The sequence below is a fragment of the Falco peregrinus genome, chromosome 10 (genome assembly GCF_023634155.1).
Source record: "Falco peregrinus isolate bFalPer1 chromosome 10, bFalPer1.pri, whole genome shotgun sequence".
Classification (NCBI taxonomy): domain Eukaryota; kingdom Metazoa; phylum Chordata; class Aves; order Falconiformes; family Falconidae; genus Falco; species Falco peregrinus.
Genome location: NC_073730.1, coordinates 23,001,954 through 23,029,382, shown reverse-complemented (window position 1 = coordinate 23,029,382; position 27,429 = coordinate 23,001,954). Strand labels below are relative to the sequence as shown.

Sequence of the window (27,429 nt, the reverse complement as noted above, 5' to 3'; positions counted from 1 at the left end):
GGTGTTTCCTGTACAAACCAAGAAGGTTTAATATTTGTGGAAAGATATTTTTCAAGGTATTCAAGCTTTCCAAAACTGAACGTTACTTACTGTCTGCTCCTGCTAAAGGCAGCATCAAGCAGCAGAGGATGGCTGCTGGCACAGTGAGTACTGGGACACAGAAGTTAGGCACCATATTCCAAAGTAGAGCAAGTTCTCTTCAGTCAGAGGCAAGTGGTCAGTACATCCAGTGTAACAGACACAGACTTACTCCTGCAAACCAAGAGAGGAAGAAAAGGAAAATGATTAAATATGACATACAGATTAACTTCACAGTACTAAACTACACTGTAAAGAAACAGTTAGTTACTTTTAAAGTGAAATTAACTATTTTTCCTGCTTGAGCAGTAAAGCTCCATATTGATGTCCCCTAATCCAATAATCTGATTTCAAGAGTCATGAGGCACAAATGCATGCCTATCTTCAAGTTTATGTTCATGTCTAGTCTCTGTTATGGCCTATCAATACATCCTTTAGTTGTTCTTATTAATAACAAATAGTTCTGAAGTTGCACGTTACAAGAAACAGTCTTAAACTCATGTAGCTCTTCCTCATCCAACTCTCAAGAGAGACGTGTTTGATTGCGTATGTAGGGTGGTTTGCAATCAACTACACGTTAAGCGTAGCTCTGCCCATCCAGCTGAGCTGGTGTACACCAGGCAAGTCTCGACGGGTCCACGCAGATGAAACAGAAGCTGAACTGCATCAGCTGTCAGTTCACTGGGCTACCAGTCACAGCAGAAGGTTAGTAAGAATTTTCTATAAAGAGACGCTTTACCCAAAGCAAACACCTAAGCTTCAACTTCCCAAAAAAGGAGAGGTCTTAAAGAAGACCGTCTAAAAGAACTGAGGATTGGATATTCCTTCTCCAAAACAAAGCTAATTATCTTGGAAATTGGCTTAACTTAGGCATCTGCTTGGATATAGAAATACAGAAAATTCCTTGAAACCAAACCCAAAAAGGCAGCCATTTAAAAAGAATGCAATTTCTGCTTATCTGTCTCCTTTCTCTTTTCATGAGAATATACTCATTTTACTTTCTCCTGACGGTCCAAGGTCTGCCTGTTAAGACAGATTTTGAAGGAGTGAGCAAGCCCCAATCCCTCAAAGTGACAACTTTCAGCAGGGACAGGAGCTCACTCTTTCAGTGCTGGGCATCTCAGCGCAAGCTCAGCAGTCATCAAAATCTGTTAAAAAGGTTCTCCTTCACTAAGCTGCAAGAGTTACCAGAAGTTGCCAACACAGCATCACTACTGAAAAAATCTCATGCTGGCAGATGCCAGCCCAAGTGGACACTATGAGTACCCTTGAAGCCAAGTATCTGCAAGCGCACAGGCTGTATGTGGCACAAGCCACCACTCTCATCTGTGCTGGCAGACATTTCAAAAACACGTTCAAGACTGCTCTTGAAAAAAAAGGTATTTTTTGCATTTTGCTGGGGTTTTGGAAGAGGAAGTATCCTTTTTTATTATTATTTATTGAGAACTGCTGAGCTTTTGATGGAAGTATCACCTTATGAACACATTTACTTCTGACAAAAACACAGTGCTCAAAGAATGCCAGCAAGGACAGTACCGAGGGAAACCCGCAAGAAATCTCAAGAGAATCTACCTGGGCAAATATTTACATCACATCGTACTAACAAACAGCAGATCATAGTTCTTCTCCATTCTGTTACTGTATTTGCACAGTAAATCTTTTCACATGTTACAATATCACACAACACAGAGAAATCTTTATTTATGCAGCATCTACAGCCAAGACATCTGAAAATAGTTTACAAAATAACTTGGTTCTACCCTAGATGCAGAGAGAATACTGATAGTCTCATCCTGCTTTTATTATCTCAGTAAGAAAGCATAAATCCAAGTAAGCTCAGCAGTAAGATTCTGAATAGTGCAGAAGAGGCTCCTCATACCAGCCACACACTCAGTTCTCTTTGTTACTCTCCAACCTCCACATCCTCATTCATCTCTTGCCAAAGAATTACTAAAAGCACCATTAACGTGTCTTACACCGCAGAGACAGAGACAGATAGCTGTATCTTTACAGCTGCATAAGCACTATTCCAACGGGGAAACTCCATTCAGTCCCCACGCAGTTTGTCCGGTGTTACCCAGCTCTCCAGATACAGCCCACACGGGAATGGGAAGAAGCGCCTGGATTAAGAGTGAAGATTATGTTTCTAAATTCTGTGTGTACGGTGCTAATTTGTGCAGCCTGGAGAAGCAAAGCCAATGAAGCACACTTTAGGCAGCATTACATCTGGCTCAACAGCAGTCAGAATCTGAAGGGGCTGCTCTTCCGGGGGGGGGGGGGGGGGGGGCATGGGCAGGGAAAGCACCCAGGGCTGAAATTACTGTGTCAAAACTAATGATGTGTGTCAAATGCTCTTAGATTAGGACAGCGTGTGAGTTTTACAGGTGGTGCTGAAAACATCTTAGGTATATACCAGACCAAGTTGGGGATGAACAAGCTTCCAGAGCGCTTTTCCTCTTTCGTTCACTTCCGTTAACAACAAAAGTGCCTGATTTAATGGTGTATTTTAGAACCATAGAATTGTTTAGGTTGGAAAAGACCTTTTAAGATCATACAGTCCAACCATCAACCTGGCACTGCCAAGTCCACCACTAAACCATGTCCCTAAGCACCATATCTACATGGTTTTGGTTGATAAAGACATTAAACAGGACCAGCCCCATCCCTGAGCCCTGGGGAACACCACTTGGGACCAGCCACCAGCTGGATGTGACTCCATTCACCACCACCTTTGGGCTCGGCTGTGCAGCCGGTTTTTTATCCATCAAAGAGTACACCCATCCGAGCCACGAGCAGCCAGCTTCTCCAGGAGAATGCTGTAGGAAACGGTGTCAAAGACTACTAAAGTCTAGGCAGACAACATCCTCAGCCTTTCCTTCATCCACTAAGCGGGTCACCTAGCCATAGGAGGAGATCCGGTTAGTCAAGCAGGACCTGGGCCTGATCCCCAGGTTGTCCTGCACGTGCTGCGTGATGGCAATCGAGATGATCTCCTCTGTAATCTTCCTTGGCACCGAGGTCAGGCTGACAAGCCTGCAGATCCCCAGATCCTCGAGTGCAGAGCGCCCAGAATGGCACCTCTGCAGACCTCATTTGGGAGTAACTCTCAGCAACACAAAAACCTCAGCTGAAGAATAGGCCTGTCTCTTGATTTCTCTCTTACTGCAGCAAATATGATCAAGCTTCTCTCCAGTTTCAAGCTTGACAGATTTATAACTTTCCTCTCAAGCCCATGAGATGCATACAACGTGCATCATGCAAAACTGATGAATTGTCAGTTACCCTACCAGATGCTTTATAGACTTGATCTTTTTGCAACTGTTTAGTGCTCTATAATAATTTACCATCTGGTAGAAAAGCCAGATTTTCTTACACAAGACTGCTGTCTGTCCCTCGAAAGTTAATAGAGCACCTTTGGCCCTTAACAAGATCAAACTTTGCCACTTCTCTTTCCATGGTTGCTCTGCCTATAGAAAAATTGACTGCATTCAATATTTAAAGCCCTTTAAATTGGAACGGTTTAAAATTTTATACATCTCAGTAGCTGCCATTCTCCTTTGAAAATGAAAATATGAGAAAGCCTCTCCCAGTGGTTCAGCTCTCCCATGTTTAGAAGCGAAGTGCTCTCCCCCAACAAGACAACCCAATATTCAAAGCAAGGTGACAGACAGGGTGTTAGCTGAAACCAAGTTAAGCCTCAGCAGACCAGTGTTACTCTGACAGCTTTGAACAGCCAATGCAAACCAATGCTAAAGGCTTCTTTTTTCTGGGGCAGAAAGACAGCTAAGACAGAAAGTAGCTATAAGCCAAATAACATTGGTAGATTTTGGGGATAAGCTAAACAGATACAGAGGCAGTACTGCTTTGACTTGTAGATGTGGCATTTAGGGACATGGTTTAGTGGTGGAATTAGCAGTGCTAGGTTAATGGCTGGACTCAGTCTTAAAGGTCTTTACTAACCTAAACGATTCTATGATTTGGTAGAATCAAGTCCAACAGCAACCAACCAACTGATGCTCTTCAGACACTTTATGTGTCTTGGCCCAACAATCTCATACATCTTCAGGCTGCTCTCTTGCCTCTGGAATTACCTCCTGTGCACCAGATGACCTCAAGTCCCTTCATTTGAAGGCCTCCTTTAACCTCACTGCTTTGGCTAGCATCTCACAACTAACATTGCACTTGGGAGCCCAGACACTGTAGAAGGTGGTTTTTCAAAAACACACGTACATTCTCATTGCTACATCTGCATCTGGTCCTGGCAATATTACAAACTCTAGACCACCCAATCCAAAAGGCGGCTGAGGCTAAGCACTCCAGATGGCTTTGTCAAAACAGCTTTGAGTTTAGCAAGCTAACCTCCTGCCTCTGCTCCAAACTTGATGTTAGAACTACTGAGTGCTAGTTTGGCAGAAAACTAGGAAGTGGGAAAGCGCACACACACACACACAAAACAATAATAATAGCAAATTTCATTTAAATATAACTGATTTTGCCATGGGGCAGGTGGATGGAAAAGAGGCAGTCTTTGAGAACATTTTTGAAACTTCCATGGTTTGAGTCTTTCAAACAAGCAAAAAAAGCTGGACTCATTTAAAACAGAGCCAAGAATACCAACAGCTCATATGGTACTAGGAAATTCTGGCAATGAGTATGTCCCACAGGAGACAGCAAAGAGATTAGAAAAAGCAGTCAACTTTAAAGAGCCAAGAGAAATTTCAAACCAGCACTGAATAGCTTATGTCCTCTATGAACTCTTCTGGAAGCTAAACTGAACTGAAACAAGTGTCACATGGGTCACTAGCCATAAATGGCACGGTGAAGAAAAGCATCCCCAATGTAAATCTGCCCATTCCAAACCAGGACAAAAATACTGCACTAAAATTCCCTTTTTAAGTCTAAGCTACTTTGCAACCCGAAGTATCTAACAAGTCAGCACAAAAACATTTCCTCCAGGAGCCCCTGTACATCCACAGAACTGCCAGGTTCAGTTGTGTGTGTGTGTGACTACCAATACTGCATTTGCTGTGAAACACAGTTAAGAGACTCTCTAGAAACTTAACGGGCAGGAAGGTAACTCCAGTGCATAAGCAATGTCCTTATCTGACCTGAAGACATGATAGAATCTTTTCATACAGGAACCTGAAACAATTGTGTTTGCTTTTCAAGGCAGAAACTTCTTAAACGTTCTCAATATAAGTTCAACAATGCAGGTCAGAAGATACTGACTGGACACCACCCAGACAATAGTAAAGAAGGAGCTAAAACTGCACCAGCTTCTGCCAACTCTACCACAAACACAACACAGTAAAAACTAATTTTCCTTCTGGACATCTACCCACAACTTTGTATTTTACACAAAAAACCCTGAAGGGGAACCAAGTGCTTCAGAGGGACCCAGTCAGCACTGTGTGTGACACTATGGGGGTGTCACACAAATGACGCTAATAAAGAACTGACCGAGCAAGAAGGGGGCACATGCCACACAGAGCAACGAGGCAGCTATTTATTCTATTAAAAATGAGAACAGTAATTGGCTACAGCTCAACTGCTTCACTCTGTATATAACGCCTCATCTGCGCTCTGAAGGAGGAAGAGGAAAACCATGAAGCACCATATAATTCAAGATCATCATACTGCACGCATTAAAAGTTGTAGAAGCACAGTTACATACAAGTTAATGACTTTTGAATGTTTCACTTCACTACATTAGTATTCTTTTAGCATAGGTTTCCTTGTGCTTTTCTGCTAGAAATATAATATAAAGAGACCTGGGGAGTACAGCAATATGGCCAAAAAAGACAATATGAGTCTCATTTCACTGCAAACTCCCACATGCAGGGAACATATTAGAAAGATTCAGTGGGGAGATATATGAAGATGGCAACACTAGCACAGATCCAGGGAAGAACTTTATATGAACTTGCAATACAATAAAAAGGCCAAAAGCTAAAGAGACTGCTACATGAGCAAAGGCATCACCTCCAGGACTTGGGTGTGAGCAGGCCTACAGCATCAGTTTGAAGACGCTTAAAACCATCTGGAGAGAAGGGATGAACAAAGCAATTCAGGAACCAGGAAGGATAAAAATCTTTGTCAAGTCGCAAGCGCTAGACAGACTGGCTAAGCAAGATGGAGATTTGATAACCATCTGTAAGCACATGAAGGATACAAACACCAAGAAAGGAGTGGAGGAGTATAATTAGCCACAGGCATATAACTGTGAGTAATAGAACGAGACTGAGCAAAAAAGTCTATGTTGAGTATTCTCAGTAAACTCTTAAAAAGAGAGAACAGACCCCAGCAGGAAAATGTTTCATCATCTCTTTTGATGGAAATTAAAAAAGGGGTGGGGAAAAAAACAAAACACCCCAAAATACCTTATAATCTAGGGAAAGAAAAAACAACCCTGAACAGAGGCAGATTGGTATGGGGAAATACATACAACAGCAAGAACAACTCAAAAGCACTTCAAAAGATCACCTTTATTTCAGCAAAGCACTGGGGGAAAAAAAAAACCCAACAAAAAAACAAGCGTGAAGACTTCAGCAACAAGCTGGCCTAGCCATAGATCTTTGTGATCCTGAATGCATAGTCATACCTTGACCCAAAGAGAGAAGCAGAGAGAGAAGCTTTTAAGCAGGATGCAAGCACAGCCTGGGATACTCCTGTCAGCCTTATTGGATACATTTGCTTCTGAAGATATTAATTTCTGAAGGTGTCATTGCCTGCAGACAATCCTAAATAAAAAGGAGGATTTTTTCCACTGGAACAAGGATTATGAAGGGCCCCATTAAATAACTACAGTGATAAGTCAAAACATCCACTTAAAATATAGATCAGCCTTTAGCCTCACAAGCCCAGCCATCATTCACAGGGAGCACTAAATACAGATCGCTGTAGATCACCCTACCAGAGCATATACGCTCTTAATGTCTGCTGTAAAGTCTCCTTAAAAGAAGTGAACTATTGCATATCGCCCGTTCAACACAGATCTTTTACATTTACAGAATAGGCCCAGCAGTGCAACCAGATGCATGAATTAAAGATCCAGGGCAGTAAAAACATCCTAAAAAAATTCAGCTATTTCTTAGCTATCAGCAAACTCCACTAATGCGGAAGAACGTGCTCATGAGTCAGCTGCTTCCACAAAGCAAGAATTCCTGTGCTTTTTCTACAAATTACTATACACATGACAATATATTCTTAACACAAATGACCATGCCTTTACAATCTTGCATTCAGTACAATGGAAAATGGTGTAAAGATTAAAATCCCAAGGTACCAGGTCCTCTCCTCTATAAACCCAAACTCCTTGGCATCGAGTTCAGCACATCCAGGGTATAGAACAGAAGGTTTTAAACTAAAGAGAGGGAGAGCTGAGAAACATGGTCCTTCTGGGCTTGCTGCTTACAACTCACCGCATCTGACTGCTATATACTGTACAGCTGTGGTACTGTTATTCCTGCATCTGGCTCCACCAATGCCAAACACGGTGGTTGTGCATCTCACCCTGACAGAACAGGCAAAGCAGAACAGATATAAGATCCACTGAGCACCAAACCTAACTTTAATCAAAACAGCAAGAACGCAACTGATCAATCAGATGTGGGATAATCTGTCTTTCCTCTCCTTCAAGGATCTGCATGGTGTCTACTGGCCTTAAAACAAACTAAATCCTAAATCAATCCTAATTCAAAACTAGATCAGTTTCTTCTTTAGAAGAATGCTTTTGCTCTATCCACGTGTCTACTCAGCTTTGTTAGCAGACCCAGTGTAGAAAATTTTCAGACATCTCCTGGGATCTGAACAAACTGAAAGCCCATTCTCTGGCTTGGACATTTCAAGCAACTGCTAGAACAGTTTTCTTTGCTGAATCCATGAAAGTTGGATGCTATGAGAACATGATCTGCGCTGGTCTGACCCTGGCTGAATGTCAGGTGCTCACCAAAAATGCTCTATTGATCCTCTCCTCAATCAGATGGGGGACAGAAAAACATAATGAAAGGTTCATAGGTCAAGATAAGGACAGGGAGATCACTCAGCAATTACAGTCTTGGGCAAAGCAGACTCAACTTAGGGAAACTGGTTTAATTTCTTACCAATCAAATCAGAACAGGATAAGGAGAACTAAAATCAAAAACACCTTCCCCCACCCCTCCCTTCTTCCCAGGCTTCACTTAATTCCCGATTTCTCTCCCTTCTCCCCCTGAGCAGCGCAGGGGGACGGGGAAGGGGGTTACGGCCAGTCCATCACGCGCCGTCTCTGCCGCTCCTTCCCCCTCACACTGTCCCCCTGCCCCAGCCAGGGTCCCCCCCAGGGGTGCCGTCCCTCATGCACAGGCCGCTCCAGCCGGGGTCCCCCCCGGGGCCACAGGCCCTGCCAGGACCCTGCCCCAGCGCGGGCTGCCCACGGGGTCACAGCCTCCTTCGGGCACCCCCTGCTCCGGCGTGGGGTCCCCCCCGGCTGCAGTGGGGATCTGCCCCACCGTGAACCGCCGAGGGGCACAGCCGGCCTGGCCGGGGGCTGCACCACGGGCCGGGGGGAATCTCTGCTCCACTGGAGCCCCCCCGGCCCCCTGCGCTGGCCCTGGTGTCTGCAGGGCTGGTGTCTCACACAGCCTCGCTCCTCTCTCCGGCTGCCGTTGTTGCACGTTTCCCCCCTCCTCACCGCGCTGTCCCCGAGGCGCCGCCACTGTTGCTGGTGGGCTCGGCCTCGGCCAGCGGCGGGTCCATCTCGGAGCGGCTGGCGTCGGCTCCATCGGGCACGGGGGAAGCTTCTGGCACCTTCTCACAGAAGCCAGCCCTGCAGCCTCCCCACCCCCCGCTACCAAAACCTTGCCATGCAAGCACACTACACAGGTATTCTGTTATTTTCTCAGTAGTTTTCGCTTCAACCAGAGTACAAGGTATATAAAGAACCTTCTTCCAAAAAATGCAGATCTTTTTAATGAAAATCCCTTAATTTTACTGGAAGTTGTTATGTTTTATATAACACAGCACACTATTGGGGTCTGCTCACTTAATGCTTTTCAGATTAATGGCAAAAGTAGATCTGGAATAAGCCAAGACCTCAATTTCTGAAATTTGCTTATCTTTTATATTTAGAAAGACTGGGCACAATACTAGTATCAAGTCTTCCATAACATTTTTAGCAGTTAAAAAACTTACGTAAAGTAATAACTTCTCTTTTTGTCAGTACCCTTCTCTTCCTTAATTGCCATCTTTAACTCTCCATCACCCAGCAAGCCCAATTTCCACACAAGACAATGTCAACTATTTGCCTAAATTATCTGTCTTCTATGTGGAGTTGTTAGTTCTTCAAAACCCACCTTGGATCTTTCAGTTTTCCTTCTATACTTGTTATACTTTGTACACTCTACTACTAATACCTGCTACTAATACCTGCGAGTTTGGTTTCCAAGATTTCATCTCATACAGCTTCTCAAACCTGCCATCTAGCTGGCATGAATTACGCCCAGCCTTGCTAATTTAACTGCTTTTCCCAGGTGGCTCGCTTATATTCTGCTGTTGGTTTGAAACCACATCAAGGAATTGGTTCACACCCCACCCCACCACCCTTTTTCTCTTCTACACTTACTTTCTCCCATTTTAATTTTAGGGATGCTTTGAGTAACTTGTTCACTTTCTTTTAAGATATCCTTTCTCAAGTTCAGTGTCATTCTCAACATTCTCATCTTCTTCTTGGCCCCTCAGAGCTCAGTGACTGCACTCTACCGTGCACGATGCACACCACAGTCATGGCCACTCATGAAGACATACGTGAGGATCCTACAAACAACTTTGACTCAGCAGCAGCTTCACAAACATGTGTGATTAAACAATGCTGAGCCACTATTTGTGTCTGGAGCTATTTCAAGTTGGGCTCTGGAAAGCATGCACACACTGGCGACAAAACCTCCACCCACCATCTCACAGCTGCTCTCACATGCAGCAGTCGAGTAAAAAGGACCGACTGCTTTGATCCTGCTAACAGAGATGATAATCCTTCTCCACAGGTCCACCAAGCATGCATGAAGCGACAAGCTCACACAAACGCATCTTGGCTGCCATCCTCCCTAGACGTGGTCACTGCCAGCGCCGGAGCAGCACCACTACATCAGACGGGATCCCAGCCCCAGCCAGCCCGTGTCAGCCACCTCAAACACCGGGCAGGACAAGACAGCAGCAGGCTGCCACGGGGCTGGCTTCTGCCGAACACCACCATTTAGCAGACAACTTATGCCTTACTGGAGGGGATATATATATCCAATTAAACTTTCTGTAATTCTCTTCTTGTGAAACTATGAACATTTTCAATGCTAGATTTCGGAATTATTCTCTCCTAAGGGGTTTTGAAGTTCATTACATCGTAGTTGTTATTACTGTCTCAACCACAGATACTGCTTGAACCCCATTATTGTGTGTGCTACTGAGGGCTAAAATAAGAATAGCTGCTGCTTTGGTGTGCTCTGGAACTAGCCTTTCCTACAAACTGCTTCCGTAACCTTTGCCCAAACATTACGTGTGCTCAGTTTATATGCAGGTAGTTAACGTAGCCTGGTAGGGTAAATGGGCTTATTACATTTATTAAACTGAATTCACTCCATGCAGAACGCCCAAGCATCCTGCAGTCCTCTGCTTCTGGAGGCACTTGGCTGTTACCATGGAAGACAGCACCCAGAAATTCCCTTCACAACTAATAAGCAGGAACTATGAAAGCACAAGTTTCATGCAATTGCCTTCTGTATGAAAAATGAAAACTGTTTCTGTAACCTATAAAGAAACTAAGATGCAATCAAGCTTATTGTAATAAGATGCTAAATTTATGATTATTCCTTTTTTCTCCTTCTACTAAGCCCCCTAGCTTTGCTTTTGCAGAAGAAAACACCCTCTGAGGTAGCATATACTACATAGTACCGAAGCAATATTAAAGAGATGTGAATAAAAATCAAGCCCTAGGTGTAACATAATGCTTACCGAAGATGAAGAAACCACACGTCTGTAAATTAAGAAATCCTGAATTAATGGTGGCAGAGTCAGTCTTAACTCTGACTCAGTCCAAAAATACAATTTCTTTCCTTCAGTAGTACTTCAGGCTAAAAAATTAAATTCAGGTTTCTTGCATCACATTCTTTAACAGTAAAACACACAAAACATCTACGCATCAGATTTTGTCTCACTCAGATCTGAGGCTGTATGTTCAAAACAGTTTGATGGAAGAAAATCAATTAATATATTTGACAAGTCGTCTTTGTTTGGCAGATCAAAGCAGTAGTTTCCTACTAACTTCCTGGCTAGAGGGACCAAGATAACAGCTGCATCAAGGCTGTAGTGAAATCCAACACTTTCTGGACAGACCAGCCATCTTCCATCTTCCATGCCACAAAGCAAATCCCAGGACTCCACAGAGTCAAACAGGCCAAAACCTACTTCCACACTCACGTTCTCATGCACATGTTCTGCAAGCAAACTCACATGTGTGAACCACACGCAAGTGCTAAAAATTTAGAGGCAGCAGATAGGAAGACTCCATGAGGCTGCGGATCCGTGCTGCCTGCCAGCTTCTCAAGGATATGCAACTTTATCTGCCTCAGATTACAAAGATGAGAAAAGGTGGCAGCCTAAAAATATTCTGCAGGTTTTAATGAATCTGTAATGATTGCCTCTCCCACCCTCAGAAAGAAATCCAAAACATACAACAGAAATGAACAACAGAAATAACATACAAACAGAAATAAACTCTCAGGTAAGTTGGGCACATCACCACCCCTTGCACAACTTCACTGCTCCTTGCACTCTCCAGGGACCCTCATCCACCATAAAATCCATGCTAAATGTATGAGGGGTTTTGCTTTCAATATCCAATAATTTGTTGGTTACTAGAAAAGGCATGCTTTCCTAGCCAAGGGTACTGAGTGCATGGCAGCTGTGTAGTACCTCCAATGGCTTTGGCATGTCTACACTCGAGAGGCAACAGGAGAGATCAGTCCTTACATTCAACATGGCACATACAGATAGGGGATATTCTCCACCCTTCAAAGTAATTCTCCTCCATGACGTCTTGTGGCTCTAGAAGCTTCAAGTTCTGCGGTTCAACCTTAAGTAAGGTATTCAAAGGAAAACAAACAAAAATTACCACCATAAAACTTCTGCTTCCACAAGATGATAGCTTGCTCTTGATTTTTATAATTCAATCTTAAAAATTCCTTCCTCCCCAAACTCTGGGAGCATTTCCTCTGTATCTCAGTTAGATCTTACAACTTCTATGCATTCTCTTCACCGGAGGAATGGTCCCATGGTAATGGTCTGAGTCAAGATAAACCTGAATGCTAATAAAAGATCAACCTAAAAAAAAAAATAATAATTATGTTCCTCACACAAAACTGCCCTTTTGTAATGGAGACTTCTGCCAATAGCAGATGGAAAGACCTTTGAAAAATAAGACATCCCATATGTCATATGCAGCAACTTTGCAGCTTTACTATTGAAATTATCCACTCTTTCCTTCCAGACCATCACCTTTACATGACCTTGAGTAAAACATAAAGAGGATACTACGTAACGTGCAGCTTCTTGGGACAGCATTCAGTAAAACCTAAAAAAAGAAAATTTCTGCTAGCTGTTTTTTCAATCCATTTGTACATTAGTGTGCTGAAATGCATGCCTGGAGCCACTGAAATCAGATTCAATGTACATTTTACAGTACTTAGGAGGAAAGCTATTTTAATTTTGTTAGTTGCCAGAACGTGAAATCCTGAAGGCAGAAAGCTTCCAGCAGAAAAACAGACCCAATCTTAAAGGGGAAAGATGTTACCTAACTTGATGCAAAACAAAAGAAAGCTTAAGCAGGACCTAGTTAAATACAGGAAAAAAACAGCCCCTGTTCCCCCCTATGGCTGATGCTGGTGTGGGGCTAACAACATGAGATGCAGCACCCTATTTGTCAAACCCAGACACATCAAATTAACAGCAGCACAGAGCAGCTCCTCCGCTGCCAATAAACAATGGCTGTAAGGCCTTTAGCAATTCATGAGGAACATGGTCCAAGTTTCAAGTATTTACTTTTGGATATGCAATACCACCAGATGTCCAAGCTCTTTCTTACCTGCAGACTAATGCAAAGCAGTTTTGATGATGTACACTCTGAAAGCTCATTTGCTCAGAGACCACAGCTCTATGTCCATCACTTCTAGATGTATGCCCAGCCCATTAGTTAAAGTGAACCTGAACCAGGCATGAACAGGGAAGCAGTTTTACTGAATGAGCTAGAGTACACAACACCGTGTTGGTGCCACTTCTAAGCTTTGGTCTGGCTACAGGAAAGCTGGACAAAGTTATCCCCTCCACACGTTCTGAATCAACTTGAATCACCAGACTATGCTTGCACAAGTAGAGCACTATGCATTGCACTAACTACGGTAGTCCTGACCTGGTAATATATGACCCAGAATATAATGGATTTTCTAAGGCTCAAGGCATCTGCTGTCACTTGCTGAAGAGCTGTTCTTACTACAGGGCATCCTGCATTTCAGAAAGGCAATGTGCAAACTCCAAACAGTTTCAGTTCTATCTTGCTCTCAGGGATTTTCATTCTCTTTATATACCCCGAGACAGTAACCAGAGCCCTGACTCCTTCCTTGCTTACTGAAGGGACCCAGTGCTGGAGTTCACATCCCTGGTTGCTTGACCTCCAGCTGGTGCATGGATTCCGTGTCACTCAAACCTCCCCCAGCAGCTCAATGCAAAGGACGCAGCTGTTTTTACTGGTACATTCTTTATGAGAGATCTCTGCTTCGGTTTTATCCTTGCGGGTTTTAATAATTATGCACATACACAGAGAACTTGCAATCAGTGTATTCTGAATTAAATTTTAACCAATTTATGAAGTATTAAAAACCACATTTTTTTTTATAACCTTTTAATTGTAGTAGTACAGAACTCATCTGGTAACACCTAATTATAATTCTAAATGAGCGGCAATTAACAAGCTATTTTATGGTGCCTAACTCCAAAATAAACAAGGTCAGGACAGTCCTGCAAAAGGAGCTGCCATTGTGCACTCCGCAGAAGGGCAGCCAGCATGTCTTCCGAACGCACTTGCTCCCCCGTTTCTGTATCAGAGCACCACGTTTTAGGAACTGTAGGGAATCTCACCCATCAAGTACAGGACCTGCTGTACCACTGATCTTTGTCAGGGAACGGGCAGCTCTGCTCCTCTTGTAGCATATGCACCACCAGCATAAGCTCATTTGAAGCGATGCATGCCAACTTTATGTCACTGGTGGGGAAGGTAGGAGCAGTTCCTGAAGGAGAAACAAGTATTCTCACACATCAGGTAGCAAAGACCCCAAAACGGGATGGGTTAAGGCCAGAGCAATGAAGGAGACACTTCTTCACACAGAAGCTGTAACACTCCCTGCAGAAAAGGCAGCTCAGCTATTGCTTGAAAAAAATAGGTCATCTTGGCACGGGGAACACTTCAAATTCACCCAACACTTACTAGCAAGAGGAAAGCAGATACTGCAGACAGAACCACAGATTTCAGGTCAGAAATTCCAGGACATTTCCAGAAATTTCTTGGAAGAATCTTGCTCCTTCACTCCATGGCTAGTAAGTTAAATCCTTCTACCTGGTAAGCATCCACTGACTATTTCAAAAGTAGCTATAACAGAGAAGTACCTCACCAGCAGCATTTTGGGAGTCAAGCGGCACAGGTTCAAAGCCCAGAGGCTTTGCTTCAGAATGCATTACTCTTTGCTGACAGGTTGGGCTTAAATTTTATTTTCCTATCTTTTTCTTTTAAAAGAGAAGTTCTTGAGTGTTGGAAAGGGGGGGGGGGGGGGGGGGGGGCAATTCAGCCTAAATCATATGCCATGTATAAGTTAACTTTCTCAGAGGGAAAAGAAGGTTTATGAAAAGGGCTTTGCGACAGAACTATGTATCTGTCTTCTGTTTTTCCCTTTACCACTCTTTCCCTGTCTTCTAGTGAAAATGAACCTCAGACTTCTCCCAGGAAGCACATGGGTCATTCCTGACTGTAGGAAAGGAGGCAACGGAACAGAAACTTGCCTGATGCAGCTGGTATCCTCTCTGCCTGCAGGAGCAATGCAATAGGTATTTTGAACAAACATTAAAGACATGGAAGCATTTGGAAAACTATCAATGATAGGCTTTTTAAGCAGAAGAACAAAGTACCCAGGGCACTGTCGGGGCTAAATCAGCAGTTCAACTCTGGGAGATGCTAGCAATAGAAAATGTGTTTTATGCATGCAGGTGGTTTATGAGAGACAATTTGTTTGCAGCCCTTTAAAAAAGAATACTTGAAGGAATTTGAACAGCTATTCCTCATGAAGCACTGCTGTTTGTAATAAAGCTTATCTTGTCCTCCAAACTCGCAGAGATATTTCCTGACAGACTAACCTTCTGCATCACACTGAGGGCACTGGCAGTAAAGGGCTGCTTAAGGCACTGCAGATTCCCCACAGTTCTGTCTAGCTTCTGGCCCACCCACAGAAGCACCAAAGTCTTGCACCAGACAGGCCATGGCGGTGTAGATCCCTGCAGAAGTATGCCAGGCTTGCCCTTCAGCGGAGCCTTGCAGGCTTCAGAAAACTTGGCAGTCCAGCCAGCCTGCCTTTGTCCAAACTGAAGTGTGCCTGTCACCTGGCATCTCCTATGGAAGTCAGCACCATCCCGTGGATTTTTTACAAATGCAAAATAAAATAAAAAGTATATAACCTCCTTGACAGTCTTCATCAAAACACAGCTAAGACTCATATCGCTAGCTGAAGCAAACTAATGATCTCTGGAAAATGGAAACCCTTCCTGAGCAAAAGCAACAGGAGAGCTCCACAAGGGCTGGAACAGACAGTCGAAACTTCAGATACACACATCCCTCTGCTCATTTCTCTGCCAGCAAACATGGAAAACTGTTCCTTGATTACACAGCAAAGCTTCTAGATACACTGCAGTTTCTTCTACTCATTAGTTTACCACTGACCACCACCAGAAGTTCGACCAACACTTGCTGCATGCTTGTCGTGGCAGCCTTCCCCAGGCGCAGATGGCATTGCTGTGCTCCAAGTCTCATTTTGGCATTATAGCAGATGAAGAGCTGCAAGATCAGCCCCAACTCTGTGACAGGTCTGGGAGGAGGCTGGCTAACCTTTCAAGAGCCTAGCAGACACTGTTACCCAGCCTGCAAGCACCTGTCCTGCGACCTCCTGGAGAGCCTTTGCTGCCGAGCAGCAGCAGCGCTGTGAAAGGAGCCAGCAGGATTTTCTTTCTTCACTGTGCAGATAGGAAAGGGAAAGCTGACCAAACCACTGACTGAAGTGAGGATGCCCCAGGAAGGCCAGCCAAAACTACTGACAGCAGGCTGATAGGCAGCAACCATCATTAAGACCCAAGATCAAGTAACTACTGACAGCCAGCTGTACGAACCAAAGCTGATTATTCTTTTTCAAACAGACCAACCACCCTGGGAAAACCCACTGTCCCCAAACCCTTTCCCATCAACTGTCCAGGAGAGTTTCCTGCAAGTTACTGGAGGCACAAAAGCTGCAGACACTTGGCTCCTCGTCTTTGAAAGCATTCTACTTGAATTTATCACACGACAGGCAAGTCAAACTTTATTTAGGTGAAGAAGAATCCTGTAAGCCCCCCTCAACTTACCAGAGAGTGGGAACAAGCAGAACAGCTAGTGCCTTCTTGCTTTACTGAATTCATTATATTAAACCAAAAGCAACATCATCCTAACTTGAAAGGACTTTTAAAAGAGCTTGAAGCAATTCTGCTGCTGCAGCATTTTTGTTTTTTGGATTAACTACAAGCCTCCTTAACCCCTCTGAGTTTGTAAATGCACATACCCATATCCTAAGCTTTCAGAGCAGCCAGCAATCTCTGAACTGTTAGCAAGCTGAAAGTTAAGGCGTACACCATGCACAGCTACTGTAATTTGAGCTCCTCTATAAGTTAAACAAGTCCAACTTTTAGAAGTTTTTGTCTACAAGAAAGGACCTGCAGAATTTGGTAAATTATCTCAGACATTCCTTATGTCTCATGTGCAATTTCCTCAAATAACGTCTCAGGCTCACACAGGCAATGAAAAGGTCAAAATCCCACTACAGGAGACAGTGCTAAAATATTATTAAATTTACCTTTAATACATGTCCAATTAGTATTAATATAGAAACACTTCTATCATGAGGGATTTTGTAAATTCATGATTATCACAGGCTTCTTAAGCTCTCTTTCAAACAGGATCTTCTGGACTTTCTTTTTTGCCAACAGAGCGTATCAGAAGCTAGGAAAAAAAACCTTAGTAGCAACTTTCTTGAAATGTTAAAAAAATACCTTACCACCAATAACTAGTTCTGTTTGATGTGGTTTGTCATTTTTCTGGACAGCTGAAAGCCTTAGGCAAACGTGTAGAGAAAAACAGCAAACCATCTCATCCATCTTTTGTTTATTAAACCCGGAGTTTATTCACGTGGCTTTAAATCCTGAACTACACAAAGTCTTCGGAATCGTTCCACACTCAGCAATCGATACTGGGGGGCAGAGAATCAAAACGTCCTTTAAGTTTATTAACTACTGGAGAAAGCATCAGATAACGAATGCTTTCATCTCAACTCATGCAGCTGAAGAACAGTGAGAAACAACAGCAGCCAGAACTAGCGCAGCTCCAGCATGGTGCTACCAGAAGATCTTTCTCAGGTGCTTGATACAACCCCAGCTGAAAGCATCTGTATTGCTCCTGCCCCAGAAGCTTTAACAGCCCTGCACAGGCCAGGCTCTCTTACCCTACCTGTGGGGGACACCATCGACAAAACAATCAAAGAACCCACTGAAAACACACTTTTTAAGCTTTCTTCTGACCCCGCTGTGTATTCAGAGGAATGGGTGCATCTCAGGGATCACTGTACATGTGCTGTAGGTGAAAGGAGGCCAAGCAGTGCCAAGCCATCTCAGCCAAACTGTATCTAGAGGACATGGGTGGAGTAACAAGATCAAACTGCAAACACCCAGCTCAACATCATTTTGAAAAGGGCTGTCTACACTCTGCCCATTCACACAGACACAAAAAAAAAAAAAAAAAGGCAGGACAGAAAAGCCATTTTTATATATAACACTATCAGAAGAGTGCCCTAGAGGCTACCGTATCATTCATTTTCATACTAAATTCAATAACAATACACACTTGTTATTTAAACAACTGCAGCACCAGGGGGTCTTGCTGCAGCATTTAAGTCCTTGCTGGGAGCGTGCCCTGCCCTAATCCAGGCAACCAGCACATCCAGAAAGCCAACATGGGCAATTTGACTGGCAGCAGCTCTAGCCCCAGAGGTCCCATACATTACTGCCTATACCTGCATTTCCCCTCCCTTTGCTGTCTTTCCTTGCATATTTCCCAATGTCCAAGTTTGTTTCAAGACAGTTGAGAGGACGTAATTTGTAATCTCAATTCAGCTCAACACGAGGTAGCCAAGATGGTTAACAAAGAAGGGGCCCAACTCTTCCAAGTTTGTAGTCTACTGTACCTTTGTAAGAACAAGTCATTTCTATTCCAGCATTTCTATTCTATGTGTCCAGTCCGAACACATAACAAGAGAAACAGATGCATTCAAGACAGGCTCACATTTTGCATGCCGCGTGGTGTGTCCGTGAGGATGCAAGCACTACAGCTGGCTGCATCCCCTAACTGATCCATTAGTATTTGGTCAATGACAAGAAAAGTACAGCCTTTCCTTCCCTTAAGTAAGACGCTAATCTATTACAACTCTACAAGCTAGGGTAATTAATCAAAAGTCTATCATACCATATGAAATGAAAATGGCTCGAAGATGTGCCTGTTCACATCAATGAATTATTAAAGGAGCATTAGCTGAAGCTTTTCACCTGCCATTTAAAAGTTAGCGATAACATGACACGATACGCATACAACTAGTGCAGCACCGTCTACACCCACAATCACCCACCCACCCACCACACACACACCCCAGTTGTGCCAGTACCTGCCCGGCTTCTGCAGACTGGTTCCAGTACGCCCCAACAGCAACCAGAGTCTGCCTGCTAGTGATGCTCAGTACGTACAGCTGTGAAATCACTGTGGGGAGCCAGCGGATAGCCCCTCCAAACAGCAACTGCAACAAGCATTTGCACGTTTGCCCAACATTTCCACTTTTGTTTCAAAATAAAGTCCTCAAGCAACGAGGCAAGGGCTCAGTAAACAGTAGTGCAAGCATTCCTAGAAACCACCAACCGTGTTGTTTTCAGCTGTGTTCGCACTGCTGTAATCAATGGAAGCACTTAGCAGTGATGAGTACATACCAGCAAGAAAAAACACCCCATCCTTTATGCCATGCCTGTATCTTCTTCCAGACCAACCAATGAATCAAGATCACTGGCTGCACTAGGAGGTGAAGCACTGAGAGGGCTGGTGCTTAATTAAGCTGAAGTAAATACCCCGTGGCTCAGGAGCAGGCTAAAATCACCTCTGTAGCACATAAGCCAAGAGTAGACAACAGCACAGCAGCTTCAGACTCTCTCCTATTTCTACCACTTACGACCTGAGCTTTATTCTAATTGCACAGATTGCAGAATGATTAGCATTTGTGTGGACATTAAATGCCCTGTTGATGCAACCAAAACAAATTTGCTTTATTCAGAATGATTACTTAAGTCCATAGCCGTGAAACTAGAATGAATCAAAATAAAAACACACATTAAAAACACAAAACATCACCTCAGAAAGAGGGGGATGGCAATACAGCCTTAGTAATGATTTAAAAGCCTCACACTTTAACATCACGCTTTCTAGAAATGGAGAGCCAAGCACCTTTTTCATGAAGCACCGTAAGCCCACTACAGTGCGCTGCTCCTCCTTTGCAGTCTCTAAAATTAGCTTAGATGAATATTAACAAAATTCACCCCATCTATGTTTTGCATCAGGTTTCTATGTAAGAAACCATATCCAATTTTACGATACATTTATATTTTTCACTGAAAAGTGTTACGCACAACTCAACATCAGCAGGTCAAGTCAGAAACCAGCTTCCATGCACCGGGGGAGGCAAGTGGTAACTGCAACCCTGATAGACCGCAGCAGCCTGTGCTACAACTTCACAGGCAACACACTCCCTAATAAACTACCAAACAAGCACCAGCACTCCTGGTGTTGTTTGGAAAGTAAATACTAAGCTACAACTTTAAGCATTTTTGCCTTGCCTCCCATCTTTCACAGATGCTCCTCTTCACAGCTTATCTCCCAGCTGAACGGTGAGAAACAGGGACCCCGGGCTGGCTGCCAGCCAGCCTTCTCAGGCTTCATTTTTAATACTGTTACCTATGATTACGTTAAATTTACTTGGCCTCCAGTCACCTCATTAACCCTGGCAGCAAAACAATGAACATAAACACAACTTACAATAGATACTTGATAAGAAAGCCATGAATTTTTCTTTAGCGCTGCATCTAAAAAGGTAAATCTCGAGAAGTATGTCTCTAGCTGTTAACCAGCTATTTCCCTCTCCCCACAGAGGAAGAAATAGTGTTTTTCTCTGACAGCAATATATGATGTTACTGTCATTACAGTTGTTTCAGAACAGCTTTAAACTACACTTGTGTTTCAGAACTACCTGCCAGGGCCCTTCTTCAAAACTTTAATCTCTCAATATACTGTTTCAAGGGAAGCTTTTAGTTTCAACAGTCCAAGGCATCAAGTACACAAAATAAAATGCATACTTAAAGGTGGATGATACAGTCCTACTTGCTGCATTCAAAATACAATCCACAATCTCCTTCCCTGGGGCTTTCCCAGACTGGACGACCAGATTTTGTGCGTGCTACGAGACAGCATCCCAGGGCGGAAAAAACCCAGAAAAGGTTCCCTTAAAAGCAGGAACTGGCCAGTGCAAGAGGTCTCATTAGACATCCTCCTCACCGTGATTTGCAGCCACAATCTCCGCTGCTGTGCCTCTCCAGATTTTACTCAGCAAGCAGATCTCACTCCTTTTACTTGACTCCAATACAGACCCACTAAGAGGTTTTTTTCCAAAGGACTTTAAACACCATGTGCACACATATTCACACATTATTTGTGTACATTTTACATCTGTATACATTTATTTCTACTAAAATGATACCATGCGTGTGTGTTATAGTCAACACATTGTAATTTTCTTTTGAACAGCTCCAGCACCATTGCTGTGCTTTGCTTTTACACTGGAGGCAGCAGAGCAGAGAGGCTGCGCTCCCAGGAGCTGGGCAGGTCTGGAGCTCCCACCATGGTGACAAGCAGAAGGACTCCTGTGGCCTCGCTAAGTGCCTTCACTCCTGCACTTCACACTCCCCAACTATAAAAGCAGTGGTAGCACTCTGCCTCCCTAACACTCTTCTGTAAGAATAATTTAAAAAACAAACAAACAGAAAAAAACAACAAAACAAACTAAAAACCAAACGAAAAACCAACTATGAAACTCTGAAGAGTAAATACTGCTATCTTGAAAACATCAGAAGCTTACTCCAGTTACCAGGCTTCTATAAAAACACACCAAAATATATCCTGCAAACATTTTCTGGACTGATTTTATTCTTCTGTTTCTTAACGTTCCACTAAACCTTTAGTTTTAGTACGACAATTTATATCACCGTTTTGGAGAACAGCTGCAAACCATTTGAATCCTAGTTTTTCCACCTTAAGAAAGGCCTAAAAATATACAGGTTATCTCTTATAGCCCCGTAACAACAGAGGTTTGGCTCTAGCAGAAGAACAATGAGATAAGAAATCCGAACGGTCATCTATCTGCTGATGGTGCATAAAGACTGTATTTATTAGCACTTTCACATACCGATTCTAGACTAACCTCTTTCTCACAGCAGTAACGGCAGAAATGACCATTTCAAAAACGCTGTCATCCAAATGTCACAAAACAAAAGAGAACAAATGACACTCCTGTGAGATATCTACTACCCCATGTCTCCTCCGGCATTTAGAAGCTGGCACGTGAGGAGAATAATCCAGCGCCCGTGACTCATCTCACCCTTCAAAGCCAGGGCAGGCTGCGGGACAGCGCAAGCACGGGAGCTGCACCGAGCAGTCCGGCCAACGCTGCCCCATCCCTCGGCAGCCTGCAGCCGTTCCTCCATTTTGCAGAAGAGGATCTGGTCAGCACTCATCTTCCTAATTACACACCAACAATTAGCTAGAATCTTGTCCGGCTGTGCGTGTCACCTGTTAACAGGGCTTCGTAAAAAAGGGCTAAAACTGGATGTGGCAGATGGAGCTATATATCCTGCCCATCTCTGGAGAGCAGATTTGTAATGCAAAACACTGAATTCAAGATGCGACCCATGGATACAAGGAAGCAATCAGAACCAAACTGATTAAACAAGACCCAGGTCTCAGCACAGTGCACAGAATACCAAGCAGAAACAAAGATACCTCTGAGAGGGAAAAAACCTGCACGCCGAGTCACGCACCAGCCGCATCTTCACTGCACCGTGTGGCTGCCTCTTCCGAAAAATCAGACTATTCTAAGAACTCACCAATATCAGAAATATCTGCATCCAAATCACTCTACTTCACATACACAGATGAAGACCTCAGGTTCCGGAGTTGCCTGTTTTATAACGGGTAAGACCAGGGCAGTGATGCTCCAATCCACACCGCCAAATGCAACCGTGCTTGTTGCCAAGCCCTCCAGTTCAGGTTTACAGTGTCCCAGATCAGAAGACAAGTCTGGATTACTAGCCCAGCCTCTCCTACAAGCCCATGGACACGGTATTTCATGCAGTTACTGCTATCCTGAGCCCAGCTTCTCTTTGACTAAAGCAAATCTGGATTCAGTATGGGAGGAATCCAGACTGGTGCCCAGAACAGACACCAGGACACAGAGGGGACACTACCACCCCTCCCTCCTTGCCCTCTCACAGGACCCCAAGAGAGGTGCTCCGCTTCCAGCTCAAGCACTGCTGGCTCCAGCACCCAGTCACACCTTCTTGCTGTGCTTTTTTGCTGCGATTTTAAATCTTTGCACTGGGAACTGTGCTTTCCCTTATCAACGCTGATCTGGCTTCACAGACCTCCCACTCGTTTTGCTTCATCAGCTAATGGAAGAGGAGAAGAATTAAATAGCCCTCTGAGCTCTTGCAGCCTCTCTCTTACCAATACTGCGCTGACACACACACACCTCTCAGCTACACCCTTGCTCAAATAGCCATCAGGAAAACTATAATTTAGACTTTTAACAGCTCCTCCAGTGAAACAAAAAACCAACCACCTTTAAAGCTGGTCTTGTTCCACTTTCGCTCAGCAAAATGCTTACCCCTCAGACAGCTGGAACCAGCCTCATACGGTATTTTGCTGTCTTACACCTCCCTAAGTGGATGATGTCACGTAGCCTCCCAAGAATAAACATATTCTGACACGCACCAAAAAATGAACCAACTGAGCTACAAGCGAAGACAGTTTACGTAATGCTTTGCAGACACCTTTACACTGCCTGGGCCCCACAGCCAAGTTCATTTTTTTTAATCCAGGGCTTAGAGAGAATAAAAACTTTCAAATGCTGGTACAGTGCTCGCCCACTGACTTACCAGAGCACATACTGCGAAGCTGCTGCACAGTCTGCATGCCTCAGTGACTGAGTGCTTTTGGAAAATTCCTGTTATGTGCACAGATACACACACAAAAGAGCAATCTAATAATCAGAATATTGAGAGACACATTATTCAGAGACACTAATATGCCCTCTAGGAGCACAATTCTTGATCTGGATGAACTGACTTTAGATTTAAAAAGATGCTGTGGCATCCCTTCTCCTCTCCTCCCCTCTTCCTCTGCCAATTTCTCCAGGTTTTGGGGGTTTCATTTTTTATATATTGCCTGCCTTGCAGCTCGACAGAAAGTTTCTGTTATTCCACCAGATTTTATCCCTTTCTGTTTGGCAAATGTTGATTCTCCCCCATCCTCCTACACGTCTCACATGGACTTGCTACAGCCTCTTTTGTGTAACGAAAAAATTTGTGTACCTCTATCTTTACTACAAAATCTGCTGTTACAACATCATCAGCGCTGCCCTGACATTAGAGTTCAGCATCTCGTTTACCAAAGAAACAGCATCCCACTGTCCCTCTTGAATGCACGGGGCTGCAAAGCCCCCTCCAGACCCTGAGGGCAGGGAGCAATGGCACAGCCCCCCTGTGCTCTCCTGCAATGCATACAGAGATTGAAACGGACGGCCCTACTAGCTCTTGACTGATGCAATTGTGTTGATATTACATAGGTATATAATAACGTAGGCCTAAAATATCTAGCAGTCTTCCCCTGCATCTAATGAGCGGGAAAGACAATGATAATTCTACTAATGACTTGCAAACGCTACTGCCCAATCTCTTTTTCAGGGGGGGGTGGAGCGATACTGTGGAGAAGATGGGTAATGGTGACTGCTCCAGGGGCTTCTCCCAAGTGAGACTTTATGCCTTTGTGCCAGGCACTGTCTCAACCCTCCAACCCCAAACAATACAAGATTTTTACTTTTGTTGTTGTTCTTTTAAGATGTGCCTTAGTACTTGAACACGCTGCTCCACTTCTGCATTCCTGAGCCCCACTATCTGTAAACAGGAGTCAGGACTGGTACTCAGCAATGCAAGTTCTGATCTTTGGATGGGAGATGGTAAATAAAAAGCAAAGTAATATTACAGAGTACAGCAGGATCTCTCTCATATAAACAACCTAAAAATCACCTTTTAGTAACAAATCTTCCCCATCAGGAGCATCAAGCACAGCATGACTGTGCTGAGGGAGCAGGGAGTTGGTAAAGATAAGGTGTTTTTTCTTGCTTGAAATTTTTAATATAAATGTAGCTATGAGACCAAGTTTACTTTTGCTAGGCAATCTTAAGAATTAAATGCTTGCTATTTCTACATCCAGGTGCTTTTCATGTATAAAAGTCTAGTCATTTGAGATTCAGCATAGATCTGCTCTTGAAGTTAAAAACCCATGCCCCCTTACTTTCTATTCAAGAGTAGGGCACAATCAGCCAGCTTTCATTTAATATGGACAAACACAATTTCCACATGATTCATCACTCCAATTTCAATAATGAAAAATACTCCTCAAACTAAAAGGTTTAAAAATCTAACTACCTCCCATTATCTTCCAGTCCTCTAGCAGAAACTGAGTTGATGTCATCATAGAACGGTTTGGGTTGGAAGGGACTTGAAAGATCAGCTAGCTCCTATCTCCCTGCCATGGGCAGGGACACCTCCCACTGGACCAGGTTGCTCAAAGGTCGACCCAACCTAGCCTTGAACACCTTCCAGGGATGGGGCATTCACATCCCTGTCCTCCATGAGGTTTAATGGACAACAGACTCTTCACAGTCCATCTCAAAACACAAAGCACTGTTCCTGGGATGAGCAGGTGCCTCCTTGCATAACACTGACAATAAGATCTAAACCCAGCCGTTGGTGAATGCATCTTCTGCAAAAAGTAACTTTAAGACCTCTTCAAGTCAAAAACTTTATCATTCACAAGTCTTCATTGCAGAGCCAGTATATCCATCTGGTTTGATGTTATCCACATTCAAACTTGAAATATTTGGAAGAAAAACCCAAAGTTCATCCACAAAGCTTTAAGTGATAAAACCACTGTCAAGTCACTGGGAACACAACTGAAAGCCAACCGCCCAAATCCTACGGAGCAAAAAAAAAACCCAAGGATTTATGTTTTCTTTAAAAAAAGACCTGACTTCATAATCTCAAAACTTTTAAGTAAAATAGGTCAACACTAGTATACACACCTTGGAGAGTATAATCCCATGCTTTAAGAGTGTTGAAAACTTTTTTTTACTTGAAAGCTTTCAAAAACCATTGCAGGTTCTTCTGAAAGTAGATGACTTGCACATCAACAGGGATCACTGCTACCCAGGGTACACAGTCCATGTTTTCACAACAGTCTCTAGCGTTACATAGTACATTCATCTCTTGTAACTGAGGCTCTAATTTGCTAAAACATCTTTCAGCAACAGTGACAACAGTGATGGCTCAAGCAGTCACGGTGCCCAAGTCCAGTCACCTCCCTGGCTGCGTCAGTACAGTTTTGTGCAGTGGATTGGATCAGGGAAACAATATTAGTTAAAAGCAAACAAAAGGGGGGAAAAAGACGACAATTCTCTAACCTGAAGCAGATTTCTGATTTATTGCCCCACTGCTAGTGACGAAGCAGTCTGGAGCAAGCAGGAGGAGATGGGCAGAGATTGCCAAAGCCCTGGTCGCCTTTGGAAGAAACATTCTAACTACACATGGCAGCCCAGTTACTGCATACCGTAAAGTACTTACTAACCTCTAAAAAAAGATTTCAAGGCACTATTTTGATTGATTTTCTTCTGCAAAATAATATCCCATCCAGGGTCTATGGTTGTATTTCAAGAACACCAGAAAAAAAATACGTAAAACCTATGTCCTCTGCAGAAAACATCCTTTAAGGAAAGCACCAGCACCCTTCCACAGCCAAAGTGGTGCTCCTCCCTCATCATCAAAATTTCCAGGAGGTTAAAGCCTTTGCCAGCTCTTCAAGAAGGAGAATCTTATGGTAAATGCTGTTTCAGCACAACACTGAGGACCTTCTACTCATCTTTCAGATAAGAGCCACTGTCACACACTTCCTCACCAAGTGACTGACTGAAAAAGGAAACAGAAGATTTCAGGATTGACAACTTACACGGTCTAAGTTCCTTCAAGCAGCACAGCTACATCTGATAAAGACCTATTAATGAGAATTTGAAAAGATGCCTTTGAGAATTTGCCTCCTTTCGCAGTCTCTCTCTGCCCTGTCGTTTGACCTGGGAATCACAGCTGATGCCAGTGCGGAGGCAAGACAGGACCTGTAATTCCCCAACAACTGGGGACAACAATGGAGAACAGCCCATGGAGAGCGGATTATATTCTTGAAACTTCATTAAACTTTTTCCGATTTATTCAGAGCAAAGCGTTCATCAGCAAACTCTGACGAGAACAACGAGGTGGCACATGCTTTGCATCCAGTCCTTGGATGACGCTTCCTGGACAACTGGTGTTCAAGGCAGTAAGGCTGTACCCTACCAAAATACTTGGTTTTGCACAGCTTTGATATGTTACAAACACACCATGTAATTAGGGCCCCTATCCCACCTCTTAGAGCCTACAAATTACTGATTGACATGCAAAAAATAATGATGAAACTGTGGGAAAAGGGTATTTGGTAAAATAAGTAACATGGAGAATATTTTCTTTCTCTCTTCCTTTACTTAAGTGATTAGAGGGATCAGAGGCTCAGATTTCAGCAACAGATGTTTAATTCTGAAG

General features: G+C 43.6%; 1 protein-coding gene across 7 annotated transcripts in view; it reads right to left on the bottom strand.

Annotated features, from left to right (window-relative positions):
* The window catches only part of PTPRF (protein tyrosine phosphatase receptor type F), a 392,426-nt gene that overhangs the window by 255,235 nt on the left and 109,762 nt on the right, over window positions 1-27,429 (bottom strand). For all 7 annotated transcript variants that reach the window (XM_055815291.1, XM_055815290.1, XM_055815294.1 and 4 more), the window contains one exon: window positions 91-252. In XM_055815291.1, the coding sequence (XP_055671266.1) occupies window positions 91-175 (85 nt within the window). In that variant the 5' untranslated portion in view covers window positions 176-252. The remainder of the gene's footprint in view (window positions 1-90; window positions 253-27,429) is intronic.